Source organism: Octodon degus, unplaced genomic scaffold (genome assembly GCF_000260255.1).
Source record: "Octodon degus isolate 3935 unplaced genomic scaffold, OctDeg1.0 scaffold00111, whole genome shotgun sequence".
Lineage (NCBI taxonomy): Eukaryota > Metazoa > Chordata > Mammalia > Rodentia > Octodontidae > Octodon > Octodon degus.
The window spans coordinates 8,174,222-8,202,097 of record NW_004524687.1 but is presented as its reverse complement, the minus strand read 5'-3'; the positions used below and the strand labels follow the sequence as shown (position 1 = coordinate 8,202,097).

The 27,876-nt window shown below is 44.4% G+C and overlaps 1 protein-coding gene across 2 annotated transcripts in view; it reads right to left on the bottom strand.

Annotated features, from left to right (window-relative positions):
- Positions 1–27,876, bottom strand: part of Slc28a3 (solute carrier family 28 member 3) — a 75,963-nt gene that overhangs the window by 15,920 nt on the left and 32,167 nt on the right. For both annotated transcript variants that reach the window (XM_023699187.1, XM_023699188.1), the window contains exons 2-10: positions 14,382–14,471; positions 13,061–13,146; positions 10,786–10,877; positions 8,972–9,161; positions 6,700–6,844; positions 4,683–4,796; positions 4,060–4,137; positions 1,723–1,803; positions 591–671 (exon numbers count right to left, since the gene is read on the bottom strand). In XM_023699187.1, coding sequence (XP_023554955.1) covers positions 591–671; positions 1,723–1,803; positions 4,060–4,137; positions 4,683–4,796; positions 6,700–6,844; positions 8,972–9,161; positions 10,786–10,877; positions 13,061–13,146; positions 14,382–14,471 — 957 coding nt within the window. The remainder of the gene's footprint in view (positions 1–590; positions 672–1,722; positions 1,804–4,059; positions 4,138–4,682; positions 4,797–6,699; positions 6,845–8,971; positions 9,162–10,785; positions 10,878–13,060; positions 13,147–14,381; positions 14,472–27,876) is intronic.

Below are 27,876 nucleotides of genomic sequence, written 5' to 3'. Positions count from 1 at the left end.
GAAGAAGAAGAAGAAGAAGAAGAAGAAGAAGAAGAAGAAGAAGAAGAAGAAGAAGAAGAAGAAGAAGAAGAAGAAGAAGAAGAAGAAGAAACCTAGAAGCATTTTTCCTCAGGAGCAGCAAAGACAGACTATCAGCCACGGTGTGCAGCTGTTGGGGGGCAGGCTTTCTCCGTCTCCTTCCTTGCCAGTACTGCACACTTGAAGCTGCCTGTTTCATGTTGGTAGCTTGAAGACAGTGAAATCTTTTTGGGAGAGAAGTGCTGCTCATTTCTAAAGAGTGATCTCAGTAATTCAATAAAGTCAGAAGAAAAGAACTCTGTTCGCCTTCTAAGGAGAAGGAGACTCTTTCGCCTGACTTTTCTCCTTTCATGGAGGCAATTCTACCCTAGTACACCTAGGCTCTTGAAAGGGATCTCTCAGACTTTTCTCAGAATCTAGACGTTGCCTATTCTATGGATTCCTTGTTTTGTACCATTTCTTCACACTAAAAGAAAAGACATCATCGTGACATCCCCTTGGTCCGTGTTTTACTAAGTGTCCCATTTTAGCAGGTGTTTTGCTTCCATTTGGTATTTGCTATTGCAACTTACTTGTCCAACAAATATGTTGCCAGCGGCAACTACAGACTCAATAGGAGATGATCCCATAGTAACAAGCATTACCCATCCAACCTAAAAGGAAAAAAGACACAAAGTCAGTGAAGAGCCTCGTGTGTACTACAACAAACTTCAAGCAGGGATGAACCGCATGAAACTGGAGTGAAAGGTTGAGGCCATCGGCAATTGTTGGCAAGTTGGTGGCAGTGCTAATTAGGTAGAACTCATCTAGAATGAGATGTATTTATGCAGAGGTGTGAGGAAAGCCATGCTCAGCCTCCTGCGGGCGTTAGAGTGTAGAATGTGAGCGGGAGATGTATACAGCAGGCTAGCTAAGTCCTTCTACTTGAGCGGTAAGTCTGGGTCACTGTAAATACTTTTGAAATGTTTAAATCAACCATCAGAAAATTATGATCTCTGGAGCTCGGAGTGTAATTCCGCTTTCTGCTGGCATTATGGTTTTCCTTCTTTTTTTCTCCTTTTCTGTTTATACATTTTGATTCCTTTAGGGATCAAAGGAAGGCTGTAGCTCACCCTCAGGCCTGCGGGCACACTCTGCTTTCAAGTGCACCCAAATTATCTTACATATGTCCTAATTTTCTGGTAGAATGTGAGGTTAGGACTTAGTTGTTGGGGAATCAGAAGTACGATGATTAACAACTTTCCTATTCCTCCTCCCCCTTCTTGTCCTCCTCTTTCCCTTCATATCCTTCTCCTTCTCCTTCTCCAACTTCTTTTTAACAATTCTATGCCTAGAAAACTTCCTCCAGAGTGAAGTAAAACTCCTTGTTTGACTCCACTGGAACTCCCAGACCAGGAACATCTACCTTGGCACCCTCCTGGAGGTCCACACGGCTGTGGAAGGCACAGCATGGATAACCACGAGGAAGGGACAGCACTGTCATCCCCTGGCAGGTGTCACATCCCAATTCCTTGGCTTAAGAAGTAGCTGCTATGGTTTATAGGGACACCCAGAGGGTGCAAATCAAAGCTCAGTTAGGATGGATGTGAATCTTTGGAGAAAGAGAAAGTCACCTTGGAAATGTCTAGATAAAAAACTATCTCAGAATTTGTACCTGAAGTAATCATCCTTCTCCTGTCACCCAGTACCTCCCAATCCCAGTACCTTTCTGATGATCCATTGCATTAATCCCAGGTAGTACAGCATAGACATCACAGTGCTGAAGAAAACCACAATGGGCAGGATCTACGGGTGGGCAGCGGGACAAAAGTGAGTAGGACCAGAGCTGACCTTCATAGTATCACAGGTGTCCTGTTAGGTCTCCTCTCTGCCTCTTTCTCTCTCTCTCACACAGAAACATCATAACAATCTTGGAACTCTCCTCAAACCGAGCAACAGTTTTACCAGGCAGCTTTCTTCTCTATCATTTCTTACTCTGACTTCTTCTGGATAGGCTTCTTGAAATGTGACCCCCAAAAGTCTAAGTGTGTCTCCAAGTAAATATACTGTGGTATTTAGAACAGTGCATTTGGGAAGTGGTTAGCATGAGACAAGGTCATCAGTGAGGGGACCCCTGTTGCACGGGGGCTCACTGTAAGAGGAAGACAGACCTGAGCGGGGCTTGTCTCCCTTGCCATGGGAGACCCTCTGCCAGGTTCCTTGTAGTAGGAAGACCCTCGTGAAAGCTAGCACGTGGATGCCAGACTTCTCAGCCTCAGAGCTTTGAGCTAAATACATTTGTAAATTATCCAGCTGTTTTGCTATAGCTACAGAAAACAGACCAAGACAAGTACATGTCATAGAAAACTTGACATTTTTGTTTTTTCTCATCCACATGAATTTTTTTTTTTTGTTTTACTCAGAGAAAGAATGTGGTTTTGAATGGGTTTGTAGTGCCTGGTCAACAAACTGAAGGCCAATAGCAAATGTTCTTAGTGGCTCCGTGTTGAAAAGACATGCTGTCCCCACTGCCATCATTAGCAGAGTGTCCAGGGCAGGATGAAGTGGAGCCTGTCAGACCCTCTTTATAGTCGCTAAGCAGACATAACAAAGCATGGCGGGTACTGACTCATGGTGCCTCCTACAGAGCATGCATTTACCCTTTTAGTTCTTAAAATAATAATGACTTCACCTATAGACTTGAATCACTAAAAAGTGATGGCATTTTGGAGACTAGCTTAGTTCTGCATAAGGAAAGGTGTGTTTCCTCAGGGCCCATGCTTCTGATACTCTCTAGGGTCTTCCCTGAAGACCATGCCTCTCCATGTAGAGCACAGTTGCCAGCCTCATGGAGCACCCAGAGCTTTCTGGGGTCCCTAGCTCCCTCCTTCCCCACCTGACAGTGGCCACAGACCCGCACCACAGCACCCAAGGGCAATGTGTACAAAAGCTAATTGAGAAAAACTTATTCATAATATGTACTAAAAGTTATTTTGGGCCATTTAGTAGCTTTAACTGGAGGCAGAGCTAAGGGACTCATCCAAGAATTCTGCACCGGCAGAAAGAACAGAGGCCTCGGCCTGGGGGAGAGTGGTGGCAGGCACGGAGCCCACGCAGTCTGGGAGCCAGGGTATTCCTTATCTGTGACTTTGTTTTCTTCAGTGCTACATTCAGCTCATGAGATGAGCAGCCTTCTCTCTCACGCTATTAACACTTGGCCTTTCAGACATGGCTCAGCCTTCTCCACACTGAAGCATCAGGGTTAGAAAAGATTCTGACCCTAATCTCATTGTGGCACACTGTGTACACGTATGAAAGACTCATATTGACCCCCACAGACAGGGCTCATTGCTATGAGTCAGTTAAAAATAAAATAAGTTACCCCATCTTATAGGGATATTGTTTTCCCTGAACATAGTGCCCAAACACTATCATCCATAGGATGTTTCTTAAGTGTGTCTAGCAATCTCTCCCCTTAAAATATTTGATGAGTCCTGACCTTCTCTAGATCTTTTCCTTAATACTACATGTGAGTTATGCAGTGTAATGTGTTCAGTCCATCAATTTCAGATAACATTATAAATTAAAAATGGTGCCTACAATGAGTCCAGAAAACATATACTGTACTTGTGTTGGTGTGTTAGGTTCTGTCTGAACATCTACAAAGACTAAGAAGCTAATGGAAAGGTGATGACTACTTAGAAAAAGAGTTGAGGCTGGCCAGATAGCTCAGTGGGTTAAAGTGCCTGCTTAGGCAGATGCAGGGGCCAGGGTTTGGTCCCTGGCATGCAGTACTGGCCCCATCCCTGGGGGTGTGCTGAGATGGCGATTGAGATTGGGCGTGGTGGTGCATGCCTGTAATCCCAACTCTTGGGAGGTTGAAAACAGGATGATCACTATGAGTCCGATCTGTGTAGTGAGACCCTGTAGACCCTGTACTAAATACATTAAAAAGAGAGAGAGAGAGAAAGGAAGAAAGAAAGAAAGAAAGAAAGAAAGAAAGAAAGAAAGAAAGAAAGAAAGGAAGAAAGAGAGGAAGGAAGAAAAAGGGTTGAGACTCACCTTAAATGCAAAGAAGTGGTCTGTGTATTTCTCACCAAAGACAAAGACAGCGCCAGCATCCGTGTACCCCAGGAAGGTCTGAGCTCAAGAGAAGGAAGGAGATCATTACAGCCACTGAAGCGGGAGTTACAAACTAGGAACACAACCTCTTGCAGAACAAGAGGACCCTTACCATGTCCTCAGCTTTGTCCTACCAGTGCCTGGCATGGGAGTGCATTTTTGAATGATAACTGCACACAGATTTGCTGTCTTTTCTGATACTCAGTATGGCTCCAGTACACTAAAGAATAAGCTGAGCATGAGAACAGAAGGACATGGAGCACACTGGTCACCACTGGATGCAAAGCATACTCTGGGGAAACTACCTTAGACATGTGGTAGCCTTGAGCTGGGTGATGGGCAAGAGCCACTGGGACGATACAGTGGATGACATGGGTTGGGGCAGCAGTAAGTATTGAGTAGGCAAATTAATACATTTGACATACACAGGTATTCCTCTAATTCATACTATGGAATTAAAATCTGGGTCAAATATTGCAGGCCAGTAAAGCTAGGCCTGACATGTCTTAAGGACTACATCAAAATATGAGGTGCACTATAAACTGTTCTTTTCAACCACTCACCTGAACTTGTCTGCCCAACCAATCAAAAGCAATAAATCCAGGCTTAGTCCTTAGGATTAGGAGACCAAAAAGAAACTGCAGGCCAATTCCCCAGCAGACAGGTCTCCAGTAAACCTAGGCAGAGAGATCAAGAGATTGTCTTCTTAGGAAACCAGTGCTGACCTCACTTTAACCTGCAGGGAAAGGGTCTCCTGGAAGTGCCCTCAGTGTGGCTGCTGAGCCGCTCACCCCTTTACTAGAGGCCCAGGTAGCAATGAACAGAGAATCTTTTCTCCCTTTGTAGGAATTGGGGATTGGACTGAGGACCTTCGTACTGAGTCAATCCCAACTTCCCAGCTCTTTTAATTAATTAATTTTAATTTTGAAGCAAAGTATTCCTGAGTTGCCCTGGCTGGACTGGAATTTATGATCCTCCTACCTCAGTCTCCCAGAATTGCTAGTATTACAAGAATGTGCCCTCACAATAGCAAAAAAAAAAAAAAAAAAAAAAAAAAAAAAAAAAAAGTAAAAAAGAAAAAAAAATAAGCATGTATATCTAGAGATGATAGACTCCTAAACTGGAAATTTTAAAAAGATAAGGCTCAGAGTGAATACCAGGCATGTGTTACTTTTCCCAGAAGTGACTTCTGATAAATATAATTTGTAGATATACTGCACATGGGATTAAGATGCTTCAGACTATTTCACCTAGGAGTTACCAACCTAGAATGCAATTCACATAATACGAGCTGTTAGCTACTTTCTCTTAATTCAATGAACAGAAAAATTTGTTCTGATAGGGTTTGTGGACAGGATATCATGTCTGCATCTTATACTATGAATGACCACTAAGAAGATAACAATATGCGATGTATTAATTATTGAAACTGTCCTACTAATTGGCTTTGAAACTCTCTTATTGCTATTTGTTTATCAATGAAATTATTAAAGAAAAAAAAGAGAGTGTGCCTCCAAGCTTGGTTAGGGATTCTTGGATAGAATCATACCTTCAGAAACTCAGGATTGCATTTCCTCAATTTAAGCCTGACGGAAGCCCTGTTAGTCCTACTTTCCCATGCATTCCTATGGAACCAGCAGGTCCTCACAGATATCTTAGACATACAGTGTAATCTAAGAAGCATCACTGATATTTTAGGATGATCATACCATCAATTATTGCACACATATAATTACTTTGATTGGAAAATGGAAAGGCAGAATATCATTTCTCTGTGTGTCTGTATTTAAATCTGACAACTTGTAAATGAATGAAGTAAAATTCTGCCTGATTGGGGGAATTTTGTTTCATTATGAAAGGAACCAGTGACCTCAATGCAGACCCACAGAGCGCAGCAGAAATGCTCTCACCTTGGGCGAGAAATGAGTGTCCTGACAGCAACTCTGGGAGTGAGGCCGCAGGAAATAGAGAAATTCGCTTGAGCAGGGAAAATACTATAATGTGGATCACATAAGGTGAACTCGGTTTCTGATCAACATTTTTTCCTTGGGAGACTTTTAGCCTGAAAAGTGTTCCAGAGCTTGCCGTTCTGATTCATTAGTGAGTACTTCCAGGTCTCAGAGATGGGTTAAGGCTAATAGAGTCAGGATGAAAATGCATTCAATGGGGGAAAAACTGTATGAGGACAAATTTTTGGAGTCAAGAAGCCCAAACTGTAAATTGAACTTTGATAAACTGCAGGATCCAATGTAGAATATTAGGTAATTTATCGTCTGGGAAAATCTATATCAAAATGAGTCTATTTTTCTCTCTGTGTGTTGATGGACACAAGGGGAACATGAGTAGAGATTAGATTCTGACAGGGAAAGAGTAACTTGCTGGTTGTATAACTGGAAAATAGTGCAAGTGAAACATGACATAGTGCTTTGAAAGTTCCACAAAAAGGCACCCTCTCCGCCTTGTGTCTCACAGCAGAGTGAGAAGAACATTGGACAGTGCTATTCTTTCATTTTAAGCAATTTGCAATGGGAAAAAGGCAAAAAAAAAAAAAAATCCCCCAAAGACCAATTTTATATTTACTCTGGTTGGGTGTCTGGAAAACAGAAATAACAGGATAATGTACATCACGAGCCCACCGAAGGACACCAGCTGCTGTTGTCCCAACTTGGCGGTGTCGAGGATCAGCCAGAAAATAACACCTAGGACCAACAAGCTCCACATGACCCTAAGGGACAGAAAGGGCACTGGTGTCACTTATTGTGCTGACTTGAACACTGTAAGAAGGCTTGAACTAACAGAAAATGCTAAGAAGAGCAGCACCTCCGGGGACCAGGATGCTGTGTGTTTGGAAATCACAACTGACCCTTCTGATTGTGGCTATAATGGAAAGTAGCCCCCCAAACCAAGTCATGCATTCCTTTTGATTTACAACTCAGGTCCTTTGCCAGTTCAGGGGTGTCAAAGGCGTCAGAGAAGAAAGAAGATGTTTGGAGAGGCTGGTCTGTTGGTTTCTTTGGGAGAGTTCCTCTAGGGGGGATTCTTTAGTTTCTGGGGTGGGTAAGATGGTACTTTCTTTCCTTCAAGGGAGAACCCAAAATGTATTTTATGCAGATGGGGGACCCCATCAGAGCTGAGCTTGATCTGGGTTGACATCTCCAAGTGGGGAGTCCAGTGCACATGGTTAGGCTGACCCACTGCTTGGATAGCAGACTAGAAAGACCTCTGGGTGTGGACTGCACCACCCTGGCTTATTAGGCCAAGATGTGTGAGGTTTCCTGATAGATCCCAGTGGATCTTGACAGAGACAACCAGTTCTGGGACCTACCTATTAGGCCTGCTGGAGGGAGAGGAGGTCCACAAAGAAGGGGAAGAAAAGCCAAAAGCAGCCACTGTAGGACATGGGGTCTTTTGGGGAGGAGTCCCCTTAACACACAAGGCCTTTCTTGCTTGTATGGAGAAAGAACAGGAGGCAAGACAGTTCTGTCCTTGACTTCTTTCCTGGCTCTGAGGCTGGTAGAGAAATAGGTAAAAGGGGAAAAAAATGCAAACCAAAGCTGGGGTGGAAAGACGGGATGCTTGGTCAAGAACATAGTTTTCCCTATTATGTGGGATGGCACATTTTAATATTAAAATATGTCTGTGGCCCTGGCCTATTAACTAGGAATGAATAGAAGGGCCATGAGATTTTGGCATTTTTACACAAAGTATGGGATAGCTAGCTCCCATGGAATAAAATGGAATGGGTGGCTGATGAAAAATTATCCTGTGTTTTGATCATGGTATATGGGGTCATGCTTTTAAAATATTAATCACACAAAAAGTCATGTGCTAGTGGTCCTCAACATCAAGGCAGTATTTAAAACCCTAGTTCTTAGGAGGAAAAAGCACGGAGAAAATTACACAAAATAAAAGCTGAATTGAAAAGTGACCAGATTCATTAATCAATAAGAAATGCATATGGAGATACCAGTTAACATCAGAAATAGATAAAAAGGTTTATGCTTATCACAGCACTTAAAATAGTCTAAAAATGTAAGTGAAACAAATGAATAACCATAGAGAAACTACACATGAGAAATTGTAACAAACATTAAAAATCGTAACAAAGATTGAATGTATTCTATGATCTCCATTTTATAAATGTATTTTAAGCAGAATATGTATAACTTGAGTAAGAAAAGTGGTTGTTAAAAAAGAAAAGTTCTCTGTCATCATGTTATCAGCGGACTGGGTCATTTCTACTCACAGACCCAGTCTTTAGGTATTGTAAGTAGGGGACATTCATGCTTCTGTGTCCTGTCCTCTGGCAGGACATAGACATCACTGATTGATCAGGATGTCACTCCGCTGATGGGAGGAGGCGGTGGAGCTGGCCCTGCGATGAGTAGAACCTTATACTAGCCTATATCCTTAATTGCTTCTTGGTACACACATATAGAGAAGTCTCTAGTATAGCATATGAAGGGTATTTGGATAACATTTTATCAGCTGGTAGCACTTGAGATTGAGGTGGTTTGTAGGGACCCTGGAACAACTTTCCAATGAGTCATGAGTCATGGCCTCCTCTAAGCCTTGATTTCCTGCTTGTCAAGTGAAAGCATTTTAATGGAGTACTCCTGAGCACTCATAGAATACATTCCACCTTTGTTAACATTTTTAGTGTTTGTTACAATTTCTAATGTGTATTTTCTCTATGGTTAATCATTTGTTTCACTTACATTTTTAGACTGAAGCGTTGCTTCTGGCTTCACAATCTCAGGAACGTGGAAGCAATTTTAAAACACTTCTTTGGAACAGTGTTGGGAAAGGCTAACATCTCTCTCAATTGCGGTAAGAGAACCAAGGCATTTACCACTTGATCCAGAACCAGTGGCTGTCCAGAAGCTGTCTGCCTGGAGACAGGATTTCATCAATTCGATGTTCATATTTGGCCATCAAGCGATCCCAGATGACGAAGAAGATGGCGGCCACGGTGATCACAAAGAGAGGGAGGGCTCTGTGGAAGTTCAGCACGCAGGCTGCAATCACCAAGGCCAGATAACCTGTCCAGAAGGCAAAGGCAGGAAACTGAGCATCACGCGGCTCAGGCAGGGGGCGGGGTCACCAAAGGCCCACTGAGAGCAGGATTGCTTTGATGTGGACATGGCTCCAAGACTCTCAGTGCTGGGATGAAACGGTGCTGAGTTTCCTCTGCAGCACCTTCTGAGTCCTTGAATCCTGAGGCTTGACTGTGGACTTCTTGCTCAGTACTTATTCATTGCCCCACAGATGCAGATTTAGTAGGCAAGCTACTATCAGAGAAGAGCCAAGTACTGAAGCAACCACTGGCAAAGTGGCATTGATTTTCCTAGTTCGTAGCTCAGATTTTCCTAGGCCTAATCTTGAAAAAGAAAACAGACCCACAATCTCTAAGGGTCACAGATTCTCAAAAGAGGAGGGGCAGGGATAACTATAGTGGCTGCTTTTGAAGAACAGACTGTAGGATAAGAAATTCTCTGTTCTTCTGCTATTCTTAAAGGTCAGCAAACAAAGGTCTGTAAGTTCAATCTGGCTAGCTTGTTGTTTTGTGGTTAGTAAGTACAATGACATTTTTCTATTTGCATTTATATTCTACAAATAAAGTTGTGTTAGAACACAGCCATGTTTATCTCCTATATATTGTCTTTGATTTTTTTTTTTTAAACTACAGAGGTGGAGTTGCATAGTTTTGATTGTCTACTCAAATACTTCCAAACCTAAAATACTATCTGGCCTGGCACAGGGAAGGATGACCAACTCTACTGTTTCCCATTCCAGCTATGTGAGCACCAGCAAAAGTTTTGCCTTGGGTTGAACAGCAGTCTTAGAGTACTGTCTGTGGGTTCTGATAGGAACCCACAAAGATCTGGAGTGGAGCCCTTTGCATTGCATGAAGTCAAAACAATGGTTGTACCTTCAGGCAAGATGAAAGCCCTACATGGCCCTAGGTTCTTAGACACCCTGCAATTAAGTGTCTGGCTTTATGAGCTTTCTAGATTGCCTTAACCAGTGTACCTCCTCAAGTCCATACCACGAGAATAAAGGTGATAATGAGCCTAAGAGTGGGGTTCTGTGGTTTGAATGTGTCCTCCAAAAGTTCATGTGCTGGAAATTTAACCCCAAATTCATGTATTAATTGTATTTGGAGGTAGAGACCTTGGGAAGCTATTAGGATTAGACGAAGGCACGAGGGTGGGCCCCCTTATGGCCTTAATGGATTTATGAAAACAGGAAGACAGCTCTGGCTAGCACATTCACTCTAAGCCCTCTGCCACAATATAGTGAAGCAGAAAGGCATTTATGAAGTCTGGCATCTTGACATTGGGCTTCCTAGTGTCCAGAACTGTGAGGTAAATAAATCTCTATTCTTTATTCAAATACCTGGTCTGCAGTATTCAGTTATATCAGCAGAGAATGGACCAAGACAGTAGGTGACTCACAATTAACTGTTGGCCTCAAATAGGGGCCATGGGAAAAATCTGCACATTTCCTTGCTGAGACCTGAGTTGTCCGGGCTTTATGTCTTACTTCTTTGGGTGACCGATAGTAGTCCAGGGACAGGAAAAGATTTATTTTTTTTCCACAGGAAGCTAAGAGGATCCCCCCAAGGAAAAAACATTGGTATTTTCATCACTTTTTGATACTTACCCCCTAGTGATAGTCCCCAGATGATATAACGAAGAATGGTTTTGTGTTTTGTACAAAAATCACACACTGTATTATATTTCCTTTCCAAACATCTGCAACACAAAATCAAAAGGCCAGATAGAATCAAATGCTTAAAATCTGAAGTAAACAGGCATGCTAAGGCTAGATTCAGCTTTGTAACAATGAACAATTTAGGATGCATATATTTTAGCAAGAGAAAAGGAAAATCCATTTTATTTTAGACTAAAATCAGCAATGGCTTGGATTACCCTGCACAAAATGAGTGTGCCAAGGCCCGAGGGACTAGAGAAGTGTAGGAAGGATGCTCTTGGGAACAGAGCGAGAAGAGGAATCACTACCCAGAACCGGAAATAAACCTCAGGAGAGTGCTTCTGAGCCAAAAGTGCTGCAATATATCACACATGTAATGACAGGTATTATTGCAAGAAACTTTTATTGCCATATATGTGTATGAAGATGTGTGCTAAGAATAATAAATTCTGCTCTAAAGATGTTGGGTGAATACAAGTACAGTAAAGGCCAAGTTTTTTTGTGTGATCTAATTTGGGAAAAGCTAACACTGTATCCGTCCCCACTGCGGAAGTCATAGCGGTGGAGGGTGACATTTAATAGGGCACATCTAGCTGCTGTAGGTTGGCTTTATCAGATTTTTTTAATTGCAGGGAATTTGCAGTCCATTAGAGCAATCTGACTCCATAAAGCAGTGTAGCTGGTGAGAGGTCCCTGGACCATTTGGTTATCTGTTGCACAATTCCCAGTGCCCTGGTGGTCACTTCAGTACCATTAACATTAGTGAAACCCGAGTCTGACCACTCGAGAGAATTTCCCAGCCTCCTCCCTGTGGGACACTATAAAGTAAAATGCAGGCTCAACTCAGCTCAGTTTCTGAGAAGGCATATTCTTGATGATGTATATGTGACAAGACCTCCCAGCCCTAATTCTGACCTGCTCCAGAGATATCTTCTGAAACATAAAAACAAAATTTTTCGGAGAGGTAGGAATTTAAAAAAAATTAAAGAAGATAGAAAATGGACAAATACTATAGCGTTAATATTACAGACAGCTAAATTACACAGAAAGTAATGGGCAGAGAGAGATGGGGCGATTGAGGGAGTCAGTGCAGAAGATGAGCTGCGTCACTCCTGTGACTGGAGGGGAATGTGATGCTGGGGATGCGGCAGCCAGGCTTTGAGCCTCCTCAGAGCTGTGTGGCAGCTTGAGATTCTACTGCAACTAGCCCCATCTGGCCCAGTGAGCCCAGAGAGGACATCAGATGTGTAATCGGGAAACCAGATCATCTGTCCTGTTCTCCCATCCCATTCCAGGAATGCCTTGTTCTTTCTACTTTAGAAGGTATAGATGAGCTAAAGTTAATGATGCTCACCATACAACCTCTCTATGTGTCTTGCTTTCCTATTGGACCAATATTAGCTAAGCAACTATGTCTGTAATCCTGTTGTTTGATTACAGTTTGACCCATAGCTATCCATGTTGTGATCCTGCTGTATAAAATATCCTCGATGAAGAGCCTCTGCAACGATCTATTCTGGACCCTTCCTGTCTCTCAGTAGCTTTCCTACTGTCAACCTCCTTTGTTCTAGAAACTCATTCTTCAGCATATAGGAGACATACACTATGCCCATGGGACACTAAACAGGTAGAGAGTTATTTCCCTGTGGCATTATTGGATTTACCAATCTTGGATTAGGAATCAGAGGCTGAAACTCTAAGGTGTTGCTGTCTAGCTGACTATTCTTAGGCCATTTCTTGAGGTCATTTCTCTGATAGGTCATTTCACTTTCATGGGCTGAAAAATAAAGAGAACAATCTTGCTTCACTTCCCTTGTGGTGCTGTAAGGACTTCGAACACCTTTGGGAGACAACAAGAGAAGAGGAGCAGTTTGGTGAGATTTTAAGTGGACTGAGTTTTGAGAGATCAATTGCTATTGATTGATACTGAGAAGATGAATTAACTGTTTTTGTATGGTCTGGAGCAATTAGTTGGTAATTTACACCTTTAATTAGAAGGCTGTCCTGGGTGAATTTAAATCTAGATATTGAGTTCCCAGGACATCAGCAAGCTGAACTGGCCACATTGATCATCCCGGAGTTCCATTAATTTTTTTTTTTTTTTAATGGTATTGAGTGGGCGAGTAGGAATGGGAGTGGTGAATCATAATGAACGTTAAAATTAGATGAAAGATAAAACAAACAGGAGGTAGGCATGGGTATCTCCTTGCTTTAAAAAGTGTACCCTGTTGGGTGTATGTCTTGGTCATCTTCCGCATCTTCATCCTTGTTTCCTAGGACATCCAGCTCAACTGTGATGTGCTCTTCTCCCTGGAAATGGTAGGAGTCAAGAGGAAATAATCAGAAGCTGGCTTGTATGTGTACTGATTGCCTTTGCTTGAGATCATGATGAAGAACTTTGAGCCTTTTAATTATTATGTAAGATGGCTCCTGATATCTATGCCAGGGACACTATTTTCTCTTGTAAGCATGAGCGATTCAGAATCCTGCTTTGGGGGCTAGGGAGAGGGCCCAGTGGCATAAGTGCCTGTGTGGCAAACATCACACTTAACTCTCCCTTCCCTCCCAGAGAAGCCACTGACTCCTTTTGGTTTTCTTAAGGGCACAGACTCCTAATTTTGCTTCTTTGTTCTTGCTTCTATTGTAGTCATTCAACACCAGCTCTGTTTCCAAGCCAGTGCTAAATGAAGTTAACACCACAGGCTGCACCCGTCTTCCTTTCTGGCACACCAGACCTAGCTTCTCTAGGACTGAGAAAAAGGCTGGTTTTATTCTCCTGGTAGCCAGCATAAGGCTTGATTGACAGACATGAACCCCAGCTGCCACTTTCAATAGGTGACTGAAGAGCGTCTCCTCAGGGTGCAATGTCTGCAGTCACCTGGGCTCTAGGACAGTGTTGCCTTTACCCAGCTAGCTCTTGCTCTAACTAATTGAGTACATTATACACCTGGGCCTTCTTCCCTGGACAGCTCTTCTAGGTATACTGTGAGCTTTCAAACATCTGCAGTCCATCCTGCTCTCAGCGTGGCCCTGAGGCTTCCTTCCTGTCTTCCTCCCTGGCCACCCATAGCATGGCCAGTGGTCACCTGCAGTGACCCCCTCACTAAGAAGTTGGCTGTCAGAAACAATGGCACTGAAAGCCAGGGAGGAGGAACACAGATTGGTGGATGGTTAGAATGCATACTAAGACGTGTAATGCCATGTTCGACTTTCATTTTCTCTTGCATAGTATGGCCTTTAATTCTCTGCACTTTAAATAAATCGTAGCATGCTGGTGAGATGAAAGGATACTCAAATATCATATAGTCTTTCCATGAAAACTCAGTTACACTTCTGAGTCAAGATTATGTCTGTTTTTTTTTTTTTTTTTTTTTCTTGGATGGAACTAGAAAGGTAAGAAGATGATCGGAGGAGAGACCAGCAGAGTCAAAATTGCACGGACCACTTAGTGTCCTCCTCTGAGGCAGCAGCTGCTGCCTTACTGTCTCACACATTCAGGTGACCACTGCTGCCACCGCACAGCCAGGGGCATCCACGAACCCTACCTGGTTGGGGGTTCCTTGCTCCACACTTTGCACAACTCTATTCCTTATTGAGTTGTCTCCTGATGTGTCCTGGTTTTCAAGGTCCCCACCCTAAAAAAAACCAAAAGGACAGATTGCAAAATATAAAATGTCAGAAGTGAAACTCAATTGTCCTTTAGTAAATGACAACCTAGAAGAATTTTGAAGGATGAGACACAAAAAGATAAGATATTTAGGAGGCATTGGATTCAAGAAACTGCTATTAAGGAACACAGATGAGCCAAGTATGGTGGTGCTCCTCTGTAATACCAACTTTTGGGAAGCTAAGGCAGGAGGATTACCACAAGTTTGAGGTTGGCCTGGCCTATGCCGTGAGACTCTCTTTCAAACCACAAAGAATACAGGTGAGCAAGGCTTAGTGTTCATACTCAAAATGCCAGCTCCTAGCAGGCTGAGGTAGAGGATCACAAGTTCAAGGCCAGCATGGCAGTTTATCAGAGGCCTTGTCTCACAGTGGAAAAGGGTAAGGGAGGGTGGGCATTCATCAGTCCAGCATCTGCCAAGCATGCAATTTTGAGGTCCTGAGTTTAGTCCCAAATACCACAAAACAAAACCACCAACAACTAAACCACACAAGAATGACACAGGTGATGTTTGCTTTGCTTTGTTCTACTGAACAGAGGGTGTGTCCCCCTGAGGACAAGGACTGGTGGCTCTCTATTCCAGGCAGTGCTACCCAGCACAGCCCCACTCTTGGGGAGGCTTTCGTACTCCCGTCTACTGTATCTCCAGGGGTTCACCCCACAAGAAGAGAGATAAGTGAAGTGAGCCAAGAGTGGGCTGGGAATTTTATTCTTAGTCTAAGGCTTAGATGATGGACTTACAAGATGTTCATGTGTTTGGTTTTGTTTGAAGCATCACGGTTACTAATGAGCATGTGTGAATATCTTGTTTTGTGAAGCTGTCTTGATTTCACTTTCAGAAACTAAAGGTTACTCCTGGCAGGGCTGCGCTGACACTTTAGCTGCAGTTTCCAGATGTGACAAATACCTGTTTCTTTGCATTTTGATCTTTTCTTCAGTGTCTAGTCCAGTGATGGTGAACATTTTAGAGCTTTGAATAATATAAACAGCCCAGTGTGGCACCAGTGCCATTGGTTCACCACCACTGGTCTAGACTTCCTCCCATTGCGTCCCAACTTGCCTTTTTCACGGGAAGGCAACTGACAAACGGTGTCAGGAAATGTCCTCTACAGGCCTCAGGTTGTGCCCTCAGGGACCTCACAAGTTTGAGAACAGCCTGGGCAACTGAAACCCTATCATAAGACAAAATAAAACAGAACAAAACAAGACATAACTAACTAGATATGTAGCTTATTAACACAGTGCATGTGTAGAATGCTGAAGTTCTGTGTTCTACCTCCAACACCACAAAATAAGAACAGAAACAAAAACAAAAACAAAAGAATGGCAAAAAGAAAAAGAGATGTCTGATTTTTTAACTTCAGATGGAAAATGGCCTAAAGAATCTAGAAAATATCATAACTGCAACTTGTGTCATATTTCCCACTTCTCAATACACAGGAAGCCAACTGGCCTGGTGGCACACACCTGTAATCCCAGCTCTTGGGAGGCTGTAAACAGGCAGATCACTATGAGTCTGATCTAGTAGTGAGACCCTGAGTACCCTGCAAACCCTTCCCTAAAAAATAAAAAAAGTACAAAACACAAGAAGCTATTGTCATATATAAAATCTTGCTGCACAACATGACTTACATGCAAAAAGTACTTGTCTGTATGTCCTTCTTATGTTATAGCTGTTTATACCTTTCTTTTGCAGAGCTCTTTGTGTGTAGCAGATGTTAACCATTACTGAACTTGGTGATTTTAATGTCGCACCAGTACAGCAAAGTAGTAACTCTAGGCAGTTGGTATAACACCACAGCACAGGAAAATGTGCAGTATGTGAAGGTGACAGAATGTTGCTAATGGCTGGATTGATGACGGGTACTTAGGGACGTTGTCATATTTTGGGGTTTTGCAAGGGGAGCAATACATTACAAGACACCTATTTTGTGAGATTATTTTATAATAGTCACCCAAGGAATCATATAGAAAGACAGCAGGAAATCTGTCCACGCACTAAAGACCAAAGAATCCAGCTGAGGTCCTGGGTCCCACAGCCGTGTCCTGCAGGAGTCCAGCTGAAGACCTAGAGCCCATCACAGTGTCCCCTGTGAGTCCAAATGGAGGCCAAGAGTTCACAACAGTGTCTCATGCAGTCCTGTTTCACAGATCTGCACTGGGGCCTAAAGTCAGTGATGGAAGCTAGAAAGTCTGTGCCAGTGGGATGAAGGATTTGTACTTGCAGGCTAAGGGGTCTGAACTGGAGCCAGGAATTGATACTCTAAGAACCGGAGCTCCTTGGAACAGTACCCAGCCATCCTCAGCAACAGTGAGATCCCAAGCTCCTCCAATGACAACAGCCGAGTACATGTCAGGAAAACCTGCATGATAAGCTTCCCCGCACACTGAACAATGCACCGTCTTCCCCTTTGGAGCCAGGAAGCCACGTTCAAGGGAGGACCAGAGCTCCCCCGTGCAAACCATAGCCATTTGCAGCGACAATGAGGTCCCGAGCTGCTCCTCCGACCAGAACAGCAAGTTCATCAGGAAAGCTGGCATGACAAGTTTCTCCAGCAAAATAGCCCAAGAGAAGCAGCAATTCTCTGCCAGCTTCCTGGTAGCTTCTACCAGTTCCCAACAGCCTTCCTTCTCCTTCTCCAGTTCTGCCTCTCCTGCTGCTGGCGACCATCCTCGGGTGGGCCTCCCATGTCCAGCGCCACAGTGATTCAGTCCAGCTCGGTGTTACAAGTTGATCATCAGTGGTCAACCCTGCACAGGTGTATTTTGCTATTCTACTATGGTGGATGCTTAAAATTGTCCTTAATGTCCAGTTAAAAACAAGACCGAATCCGAGTTCCTGGGAAACCAGGACACAAATCAGGGGGATTAGGCTTCTGTATCACGCAGTCCTCCAGGCCACACTGTGTGACACTTAGCTGGCCACAGGGTCTGCAGCCCAAACCCCGCCCTTCCCCTAGCACAGTCTCTAGTGTCAGGGTCGCTTCAGAAGCCCAGCGTCATTCTGGTTCCCTGAGGAGCTTCTGCTTTCTTGGTGCTGGGGCGTCCTGCCACCTAGTGGTAGGACCTGGAACTTTCTTTTTAAGATTTATTTTTTTTATTTGGTACGAGGTCTAGCTATGTGGCTCTGACTCTTAGTGATCCTCCTGTTTTCAGCCTTCCCAGCGCTGGGATTGCAGATGTGCGCAAGTACTCACAGTTTTGGTGGGCCGCATAGCATGTCTGGGGGTGGGGCGAAGCTGGCGTGGCATGTGGTGCAGGGAATCGAACCCCAGTTCCTGTGCCTGTCAGGCAGGCGCTTAGACTACAGTGCCATCTCCTCAGCCCCCCAACTTTCCTTATGGAATGGAGGGACCCTGTTTTTTCCGAGGTGCTGATGTCTGAGGAGCTGTGTGTGTTCTAGGGATGGAGCACTGCTCCTGGCAGCAGCCACGGAGCACCTCAGGCTGTGTTTCTCTCTGCTAATGGGACTGTTTGCTCCTAGAGTCCAGGCTTTGGCCTTTTCGGTTTTCAGTAAGGACAATGTCTCCCGTGGAGGATTTGCAGTGAAGCAAAAGTGTTAGTTGGGAGCTGATCTGTGCCTGGACAATGACCCTTGAGGTGACTGTCTTTTTTTTTTTTTTTTCAATTCAGATTAGAGTCCTGGGGTGCGGGAAGGGACTTACTGTTGCCTCTTACCCATTACCTTTTTCCGCATACTTAGCAATTCAGATTGCGACGCACAGTCTGCTCCCGCACCCACCTGAATCCCAGCCACTCTCAGAACACAGCCCTCACTCTGGGGCACAGTATGCAGCCCGCTCAGGTGAGTTTCTCTGGTTGCTTTAGTCGCTGGGTTGTTAAAGGTGTTGGCTCTGCCTCGTAGCCAGGAGCACACTGAGCCTGGGGTTTCCTTCCCACCTGTCCTTGAGCTTGCATTTCCTTTGCTTCTAGAGCCATGGTGGCTGCTACAGGGAGGCACGGGACCCTGTCTATGTTATGGCCTTCCCTTCACAGTTTCTAAATCATATCAGAACTTCTAGACTCTGGGGTTGACTGAAACTACCTTTAGCTCCCCCCCCCCCCCGCCACTGACAATGTTCCTTTCTGCTGCATTTTAGCAGAAAAAGCTGCATCTTTAGGCTTCATTTGCAAAGTGGGTTAGTACAAGAGATGCCACATGGGGCAGCTTGGAGACTGTTCTCACAAGGGTGCCTGGAAGCTGCTCCTGATGGCCTCTGTCCTTTCCTCTGCCCTCCTACTGGGAGTGCAGACAGATCTGTCCCAGGCCCAGAACATGTGGGGCGCATCCTGGAGATGCGTGAGGGATGTGCCAGGAGCTCACGCTGCTCTGTGCTGCTCTGACCTTAATCCGTACCTGGGTGAAGCCAGCTTTTCCTGCATGACTTCTGGTGCTGGTTTTTATTTTGTCCAGAAGTAATGCTCTTCAGTAGATAAAGCTTTGTATTTACTCCCTATAAAAGGCCTGCAAGGCGGATTCTGCACTCTTCAGTTTTACAGATAGAGAAACAGAGGTAAAGAGAAGTTAGCATTTGAGTGGCAGAGCTAAAAGCAGCTGCAGTGGGATCTGAGCTCAAGCTGTCCCTCCGAGGACCATATTATACCCTGTACTTAGGGAGGCAGGAAGATACGGCAATAGAGATGTGGACGTGCGGTGTTGTTTTGGTTCCTTGAACATGTAGAAAGACTGATTTGCACTGTAGATATTAAAAGACAAGAGCAAAGTGACAGCAGTGTTGCAAGTTCCAGAAATGCTATGGCGAATCTGAAGCTGCACTTAGGCTCTGCTGGTCACTGCCTGAGTGATGTTTCCCACACTGCTCACCAGGTGCTAGCAGGGAGGGCCCTCTGTGCTGTGGACATGCCTTCAGGCTGGTTTGACATCTTTGATCTCTGTCCCACTGTGCCTGGGCTGCACAGCCTAGCTTTTCACCACTCTGTCCTTGTGACCAGGGTGCAGGGTGCAGAGAAGGCCTTCGTTGTGGCAGAGTGGGCTCTGGGGGGCGGGCTGCTCTGGCCACATGACCCCCTTGCCAAGGGGCACAGTGTGTCTGAGGGTTTGGACAAGAAATGACAGCTTCAACTGCCTGTTGGCATGGGGTGTGGACCATTTAGGTCTGTGAAGATGGATAGCAAGTGGAGTTAGTGTGACACTGACAAAGACCCAGAGGAGTTGCTGTGAAGCTCTGGTTCTGGAGCCTGATGCTTAACAATGAACAGTTCTATGACACGTTTGATACAACACCTTGACAGGAAGCTTACACCACTGGGTCAGATTTAGATTGGTGATCAAAATTGCTCTATCATCTATCTATCTATCTATCTATCTATCTATCTATCTATCTGTCATCTATCTACCTATCATCCATCCACCTGATTTACATGCACCTGTACATCTTTAAAGCAGTTTTCTTAGAAGTAGTCAATGTAGTGAAGTAGTGAAGCCTTGAATATTGTAAAAGGTGAACAGGATTTTGTGCTTTAACTGTGGGAAATTATTAAAAAATCTTGTGCTTCCTGTTATCAACTCTAAGACATGTATTCTCCCTCTCAGCTCAAGGCTGTTCAACAATAAATAACTGTTTCTTGTCAAGGCAGCAAGCTCCCTCCCTAACCATCTCCTGTAATGTGGTCAGCTTAAGATGTATCTTGTAAAATACACACTTAGCACTAAGCTATGAAAGATCTTTAGTTACAAACAGTTTGCAGCTGTGTCAAGTGAATGTAGGGTTCTGTTGTTCTGTGCTAGATAAGAAATTCACTTACCAAACTGGATGTGATTTCTGTTATAAATACCCCCCTGCTACTTACCTTTGGGTGCTGATCAGTCTTCTTCTGCGTAAGAAATGGCTCACCGACCTGAGCTCAGTAAATAAAAGACTCTATTCAAATTCCTGTCTGGCTGATCTGGTTCCTATGCTGAGTGACCCATAACATTTGAGGGCTTTTCTGGCATCCCCTTTACCGGGGATCAATCATAGGAACCAGAGTCTTTGGAAACCATTTCCCCGGGGGAACTTTCTGGCCCTGGGACGGTGTCCAAAAACTCATAAATCCTAACATTCGGATGGACTAGACTGAGCTCTCTGAAAGATCTTGCCGGTAAGACATCTGTATTTGTTCCATTGGGGCGCCCCCTCTGAGAGTCCTAACAGGTGCTGGATGCAGCGACAGCCTCTGGACTCGACTCCTTTCCGTGACGACATGTCGGAGTCTCAGGTCAGTTTCTGTTTTGTTTTTGTGTGTTTCGGCCGATTGTTGTGTCAGTCTGATAACCATGGGTCAACGTGCTTCAGCTTCTGGGTCGCCTTTGCAATGTATTCTTGATCATTTCCAGGAATTCCCAGGGCGAGCTGCTGACTACGGAGACCTTGTCTTCCAGGGGACTCTCCGCACCTCTGCGAACTGGAGTGGCCCCGCCTATCCAAGTCTGTATGGCCTCCGGAGGGCTCTTTTAATATCTTCCTTACTTATCAGGTTCGCAGGGTCATATTTGGAAAGCCAGGACATCTTGATCAAGTCCAATATATCCAAGCATGGATAGATTTATTACAGGACCCTCCAAAGTGGATGAAGACCTGTCGCTGTGGGCATCACTCAGACCTGCCTCTGGTATGATGGCGCTGGCCACTGCTCCAGAAAAGGATCCTCAGGGTCCTAAAATGCCACCTATGCTGCCCCGACATTGAATCCCCGACTCTCCCCCTTTACCCTAAACTGTCCGGTCCCTCCCTTAACCCTTTGGCTCCAGCTAGCCCCGACTCCTCCACTCCTCTGAGTCCGTCTCACACCCATAGTGGACTGCCCTTTTCTCAGCACCCCATCTGACCGTGATCCTTTTCCAACCTCAGCACCAGCCCCAGTACTTCCTCTCCGTGAACACTTGGGTAGAGATGACCGCCCTTTCATGGTTTATGTCCCTTTCTCGACTAGTGATTTGTGTAACTGGAAAAAAAAAAAAAAAGAAAAAAGAAAGACAAAAGAAAGATGCCTCTTAACAAGAACCAGTGTGCCTACTGCAAGGAAGACATCCTGGTACCCTGTAAGTCTGCTTGGAATACAGCCCTGTTGCCAGTCCAGAAGCCTGGAACCACAGACTACAGACCAGTCCAGGATTTACAGGAAGTAAATTGTGGAGTGCAAACTATCCACCCCACGGTGCCCAACCCTTATACACTTCTGAGTCTGCTGCCTCTGGACCAAGTCTTCTACACAGTCCTGGACTTAAAAGATGCCTTCTTCATGATCCCCTTGGCTTCGGTAAGTCGTTCCATCTTTGCTTTTGAATGAGTGGACACTCAGATGGGCGAAAATGGTCAATTAACCTGGACCAGATTACCTCAGGGCTATAAAAATTCACCAACCCTGTTTGATGAGGCACTGAGTAGAGACTTGCTGAATTTCTGAGAACATCCCCAAGCAACTGTGTTACAATACATTGATGACATACTGTTGGCCTCTAACTCCGATGACTTATGTAAAGAGACAACTGAGGACTTACTGAGAGAACTGGATAAAATGGTCTACAGAGTCTCTGCCAAAAAGGCTTAGCTTTGCCTATCTCAAGTAACATATTTGGGCTATAGGCTACAGGAAGGACAATGATCTTTGTCTGACAAACAGATTGAAGCTATATTAAAAATCCCTGTCTCTACCACCAAATGACAGGTAAGAGAATTTCTAGGGCTTCTTGGATAGTGCAGGCTCAGGATCATAGGATTTGCTGAAATTGCCCAGCCTCTGTATGCCAGTACTAGTGGGGACCAAAAAGGGAAACTCTGTTGGAGTGAACCTGAACCAAGAGGCTTTTGAGGTTCTAACAAAAGCCCTTGCTTTGGCTCCTGCCCTGGCTTTGCCTGATTTGACGGAACCATTCCAGCTCCATGTACATGAAAGCAAAGGCATTGCTAAATGGGTCTTAACCCAATACTTGGGGTTCTGGAAAAGACCTATAGCATACCTCTCTAAGAGACTAGACTCCACTGTGGCAGGTTGGCCAAATTGCCTGTGAGCCATAGCTGCCACTGCCATTTTGACAAAGAAAGCTACTAAGCTCATGTTTGACCAGGAGCTCCAAATTGTGGCTCCTCATGCAGGTGAGAGCTTTCTTAAAAGCCCTCCAAAAAGACGGCTCTCAAATGCACTGATTGTACAATATCAAGCTTTGCTCTTCGACCCAGCCTGTATTAAGTTCTTGTCCACTACAGCCTTAAACCCAGTCACCTTGTTACCAGATGATGACCCTGAGGTACCGCTCCATGACTATCTTGAGGTGCTTGATGCAAAAAATAAGCCTGAGAGAGGACCTCACAGACATTCCTATGGATGATCCTGATGCCACCTTGTACACCAATGGAAGTAGTTTTGTCCTGAATGGGGTATGTTATGTCGGGGCAGCAGTGGTCACAGAAGACCAAATGATCTGGGCTCAAGCCTTAGGACACGGGACATCTGCCCAACAGGTGGAACTCGTTGCCTTGACCCAGGCTCTCTGCTGGGGTCAAAATAAGCAGGTAAACATCTACACTGACAGCAGGTATGCTTTTGCTACCCTACATGTACATGGACCTGTTTACCAGGAGTGCAGTCTACTAACCACCAGTGGACATAAGATTAAAAATACCCAAGAGATCCTGTACTTGCTTGCAGCCGTGTGGCTCCCCAAAAAGGTGGCAGTTATCCACTGCCAAGAATGCCAGAGGGCAAACTCTCCAGTGGCCAGAGGAAATGCTCTGGCAGATGCCACAGCCAAGGAGGTGGCACAAAAACCAGTGGGGCTGCTCAAGACACTCTTGCCTGTCCTGTGCTGGATCAGCCCACTTACTCTGATGCAGATCTTTTATTGGCTAAAAGCTTAAAAACCATGCCAACACAAGATGGCTTGCAGATGCTGCTGGACAACAGGATTCTCCTTCCTGAGACACTAGGCGGAGAGCTCATTCAACAGCTAAACCAAGAGACTCAGTTGGGAAGAAATAAATTGGCTGAACTGTTATGGAAATCCTATTTCATACCCAAACTGAATCAAATAACTAAGGAAACCAGCCAGTGGTGTCTCCACTGTGCTCAGGTAAACCCCAGCAGGATTACTTCTAAACCTGGACAGTGCGCTAGAGGTATATCTCCTGGGGAACACTGGGAAATTGGTTTCACTGAAATGGGTCCAGGAAAAGGAGGATATCGCTACCTCATTTTGGTAGATACCTTCACCAGATGGGCAGAGGCCTATGTCACCTGATCAGAGTCACCTCTGATAGTGACAAAGAAGTTATTGACAGAGATTATTCCCAGATTTGGCCTACCCATTACTATGGGGTTCGACAATGGTCCGGCTTTCATATCCCAGGTTACCAAAACTCTGTCGTAGGTCTTGAAATTAAAATAAAAGTTAATTCTGCATATAGGCCTCAGAGTTCAGGTCAGGTAGAAAAAATAAATTGTACTCTAATAAACCATTTCAAAACTAGGGTTGGAGGCTGGCGAAAACTGGGTGAGTCTCCTTCCTTTTGCTTTATTCTGAGCCCGCTGTACTCCCTATGTACACGGGATCACTCCCTTTGAATCTATGTATGATCGGGTACCTCCCTTAATCCCCAAACTGGAGGAGGAAATCCTGACATCCATTTCTAATCAGGAACTTGTTAAATCCTTACAGGCTCTGCAGTCTACACTACAGGTTACACACTCCCTCTTCCACTGTCAACATCCAAGACTAGAACAACTTGATAGTGGACACTGGCTGCAGAACCTGGCTCTCTGGTGTGGACAAAAAAGCGGGATCCATCCACATTGGAACCTTACTGGGTAGGACCTTATCTTGTCATCCTGAGTGTACCCACCTCGGTCAAGGAAGCTAGAAAGAGACACTGGATTCATCACACCCACATTAAGCCAGTTGCAGTGGATGAGGACTCAACAAGATGGTCAATCAAAAAGATGCCCGATCCACTCAAAGTCAAGTTAGTATGCCAGAGTACAGATCTGGCCTAACTGTCTTTTCAGTTCTTATCATGTATTATGTATTACCTGCATTTCATGTGCTGTCAGCCATACCCACTATGCCTGTAATTAATTCCCATGATAACATGGGGGTAAAGATGGTAAATACTCTTAATTTGTCCACTTTCTGCTTGGAACAAAACTTAGATCTTTAATATGTGCTGAGTTCATGCCTAAAACCAGTGTGCAAGCCTGTAGAAGATATTAGAAATTTAAACTTTTTAAAGCACATTTCTAAACCTGCTTCATATGATGACTTGGCTAACTGGGGACCTGTCTCACATGATGTACCACTTGGTGCCCTGCATTTTATCATCCCAAAGACTGTAATTGCTTTAAATGAAACATGTACAATTTGTAAACTGTACTGCAAAAAGTTATCATAGACTGTTAAGATTTCCAAATTGTTCTAGTCTTATAAAGTATCCATATATAAATGGAAAAAAACATCATCACCCTTCAAGAGGAGAGAAGTTTCTAACATCCCTCTTCCTCCTGACTGTAATGATAAAGTCCCCTTCCTGTCTGAGGCAGAAGCACATACTGTGATACTCAGTGTCATTAGAAACCTATTCTTTGGTGAAATAGAAAATTATGTGAGACAATTGGGTTGTAATGTGGCCAAAGCTCTTAATGCCACTTCAACAGCCATCGCCCTACTCAATACAAGCTATATTAGACAATCGGGCTGTCATTGATTATTTACTATTGTTTCACCATCAAACATGCAAAAAAAAACCAAAACCACAAACTTGTTGTTTTAATCTATCGGATAACAGCCATCAGATACAGAATTAAATAAACATACTAAAAGAGTTAGTGCAAGATATCCATCAAGGTAATAAGGGGGGGTTATTTTCAATATCCTCCTGGATAAATAATCTGATAACTGCTCTGATTGGGCCTGTGATCATATTTCTTCTGGTCCTGCTCATCAGACCTTGTATAATAAACTGTTTGACTACGTATATACAACAAAGAACTCAGATGATAAAATTAATGGTGTTGAGATCTAACAATAAGCCTCCCACACCCCCAAGGCAACTCAAGTTATGAGGTTGAAATGAATCAAAGATTTGATTCCCGGATAAAACCAGTGGGGAATGTAAAGGGTTAACAGAATTTTGTGCTTTAACTGTGGGAAATTATTAAAAAACCTTGTGCTTCCTGTTACCGACTCTAAGACAAGTATTCTCTCTCTCGGCTCAAGACTGTTCAACAATAAATAACTGTTTTTTGTCAAGACAGCAAGCTCCCTCCCTAGCCATCTCCTGTAACGTGGTCAGCTTAAGATGTATCTTGTAAAATATACTTATCACCAAGCTATGAAAGATCTTTAGTTATGAATAGTTTGCAGCTGTGTCAAGAGAATGTAGTCTTCTGTTGTTCTATACTAGATAAGAAATTCGCTTACCAAACTGGATGTGATTTCTGTTATAAATACCCCCCTGCTACCTACGTTCGGGTGCCGATCAGTCTTTTCCTGCATGAGAAATGGCTGACGGGCCTGAGCTCAGTAAATAAAAGGCTCTATTCAAATTTCTGTCTGGCTGATCTGGTTCCTATGCTGAGTGACCCATAACAAATATTACTATGGATGTCAGGGTCCTGATACTGGGAACACAAATGGTTCTGTGCTGTCAGCTAGATTTGGGACTATAGAAATATGTACTTTACATTGTCACTGTGATCTGTGCTGAGAAGCCAATCCAGTGCCCTGTTCTCTGCTGAGTACTAGGTGGCTGGTGGGCCACGGCCATCTGAAGAAATGACTGTTTCTGAATGAAAGCGAAAGCTTTCCTAGGGGCAGGTGAGCTTTCTAGTGCAGTTATGACAGTGCTGGACAACTGAGTGGGGACCAAGTGACATGTGCTGTGGCTTGGACATGGTCTGGCTCCTCTATAAGTCATGTTGAACTAATCCCTGTTATGACGTGGGATGAGGTGGAGAGCTAAGAGGCGATACAGTAAGTTAACCCATGGCACGATTAATGCTGTATCTCAAGTGTGGGTCTTCAGTAAAGCCCGGTTAGGCACGGCACCCACCAGCAGCCTATGTCTCAACCTCGCAGTGCCTCCCATGCTACCAACAGGAGGACCCAGCTGGGCGTGGTTCTATGACCTTGGACAAGAACTGGGAGTCGAAATAAACAGTTTTCTTCCTAACTTACCGGGCTATGGCATTGTTACTAGCAACAGGAAACAGACTAAGACAACAGAGACCTGCTTCCCCCCACATCTTCAAAAGTTCCCTAAGGTCAAGCTTTGGATGCCAGGATAAAAATGTCAGAAGCGCATCTCTAATTTCTGAACTTCTTCAAATGATCTCATCTCTCTGTAATCATCCTTAGAACATGGCATATTCATTTTCAGAATACTTCAGAACATGGCATAGAATAACTGCCTCCCATGGTAACTTAAAATTCCGAAATGCAGTACCAACTGACTGTAGGAAGAGTCCTGGTCTTGGCTTTGGGCCACATTTCCTCGAATACTGACACATTGTCTGAGATTCGGCTCTGTGGTTAGATGTGGGTGCCCATCCAGGCATGGTTTCTTGAGGCCTTGGACTCCAGTAAAGAGGATGGCAGCATTATCTCCTCTGGGGACAGGACAGCTCGTCCAGTACGGTGTGCATGACTGGTCCTGGCTGGCTGTTGTGTAATTTTCTGGTGTAGTTTGCCTCTCACTTGCTTGGTCTAGGGGTTTTAGGGTTATGCTGTCCTCCATTGTTAAAACTTGGATTGTGAGAAGCAACACCTATTTGGTGGATCAGATCTCTGTAAACTGGGATCACTCTGTTCCCATCTTTCCCTTTTACAATCTATCCATGTCAAACGTTTTAAAGCCATTTTCCCCAAGGCACTGGCTCTCCCAGGAATGCCTGTATTTTCACACAGCACTCTGGGAGCCTCTAATCTGGACACATTGATCTCTCTCCTCTTGGCTCTTGTGACTTTCTGGGCCAGTCTTAACTGTCCCTCCCTGAGATAGCCATGTGTGTTTAGAGGCTGGGCAGAAGCACAATAGTAGTGGGAAGACTAGCATGGTTGTCCTGGGGCTCACTGTCATTCTTCCTTTGCAAAATCTGTCACTTCCCCATGCTCTGGGGGGTGTGACTTTGGTGCAAACAGGAAAGCCTCTGTCCTGCTATGAGTGGCAATGACAGTAGTTGTGTCTTGAGAAACTACTAACATTCTACCTTTCCTGTGGCTTTCAGGAACCAGGGCCACAGGAAACGCCTCATGCAGGCATGTCAGGAGGGAAAAGAGGCAGTGTTCTTCTTAAGGTTTAGAACTAAAAGGTCTCTGAAAGGGCTCATGTGTTTGGAAAGAGATTGGTTTATGGGGGCACTCTACTCATTGGTGGGTTAAC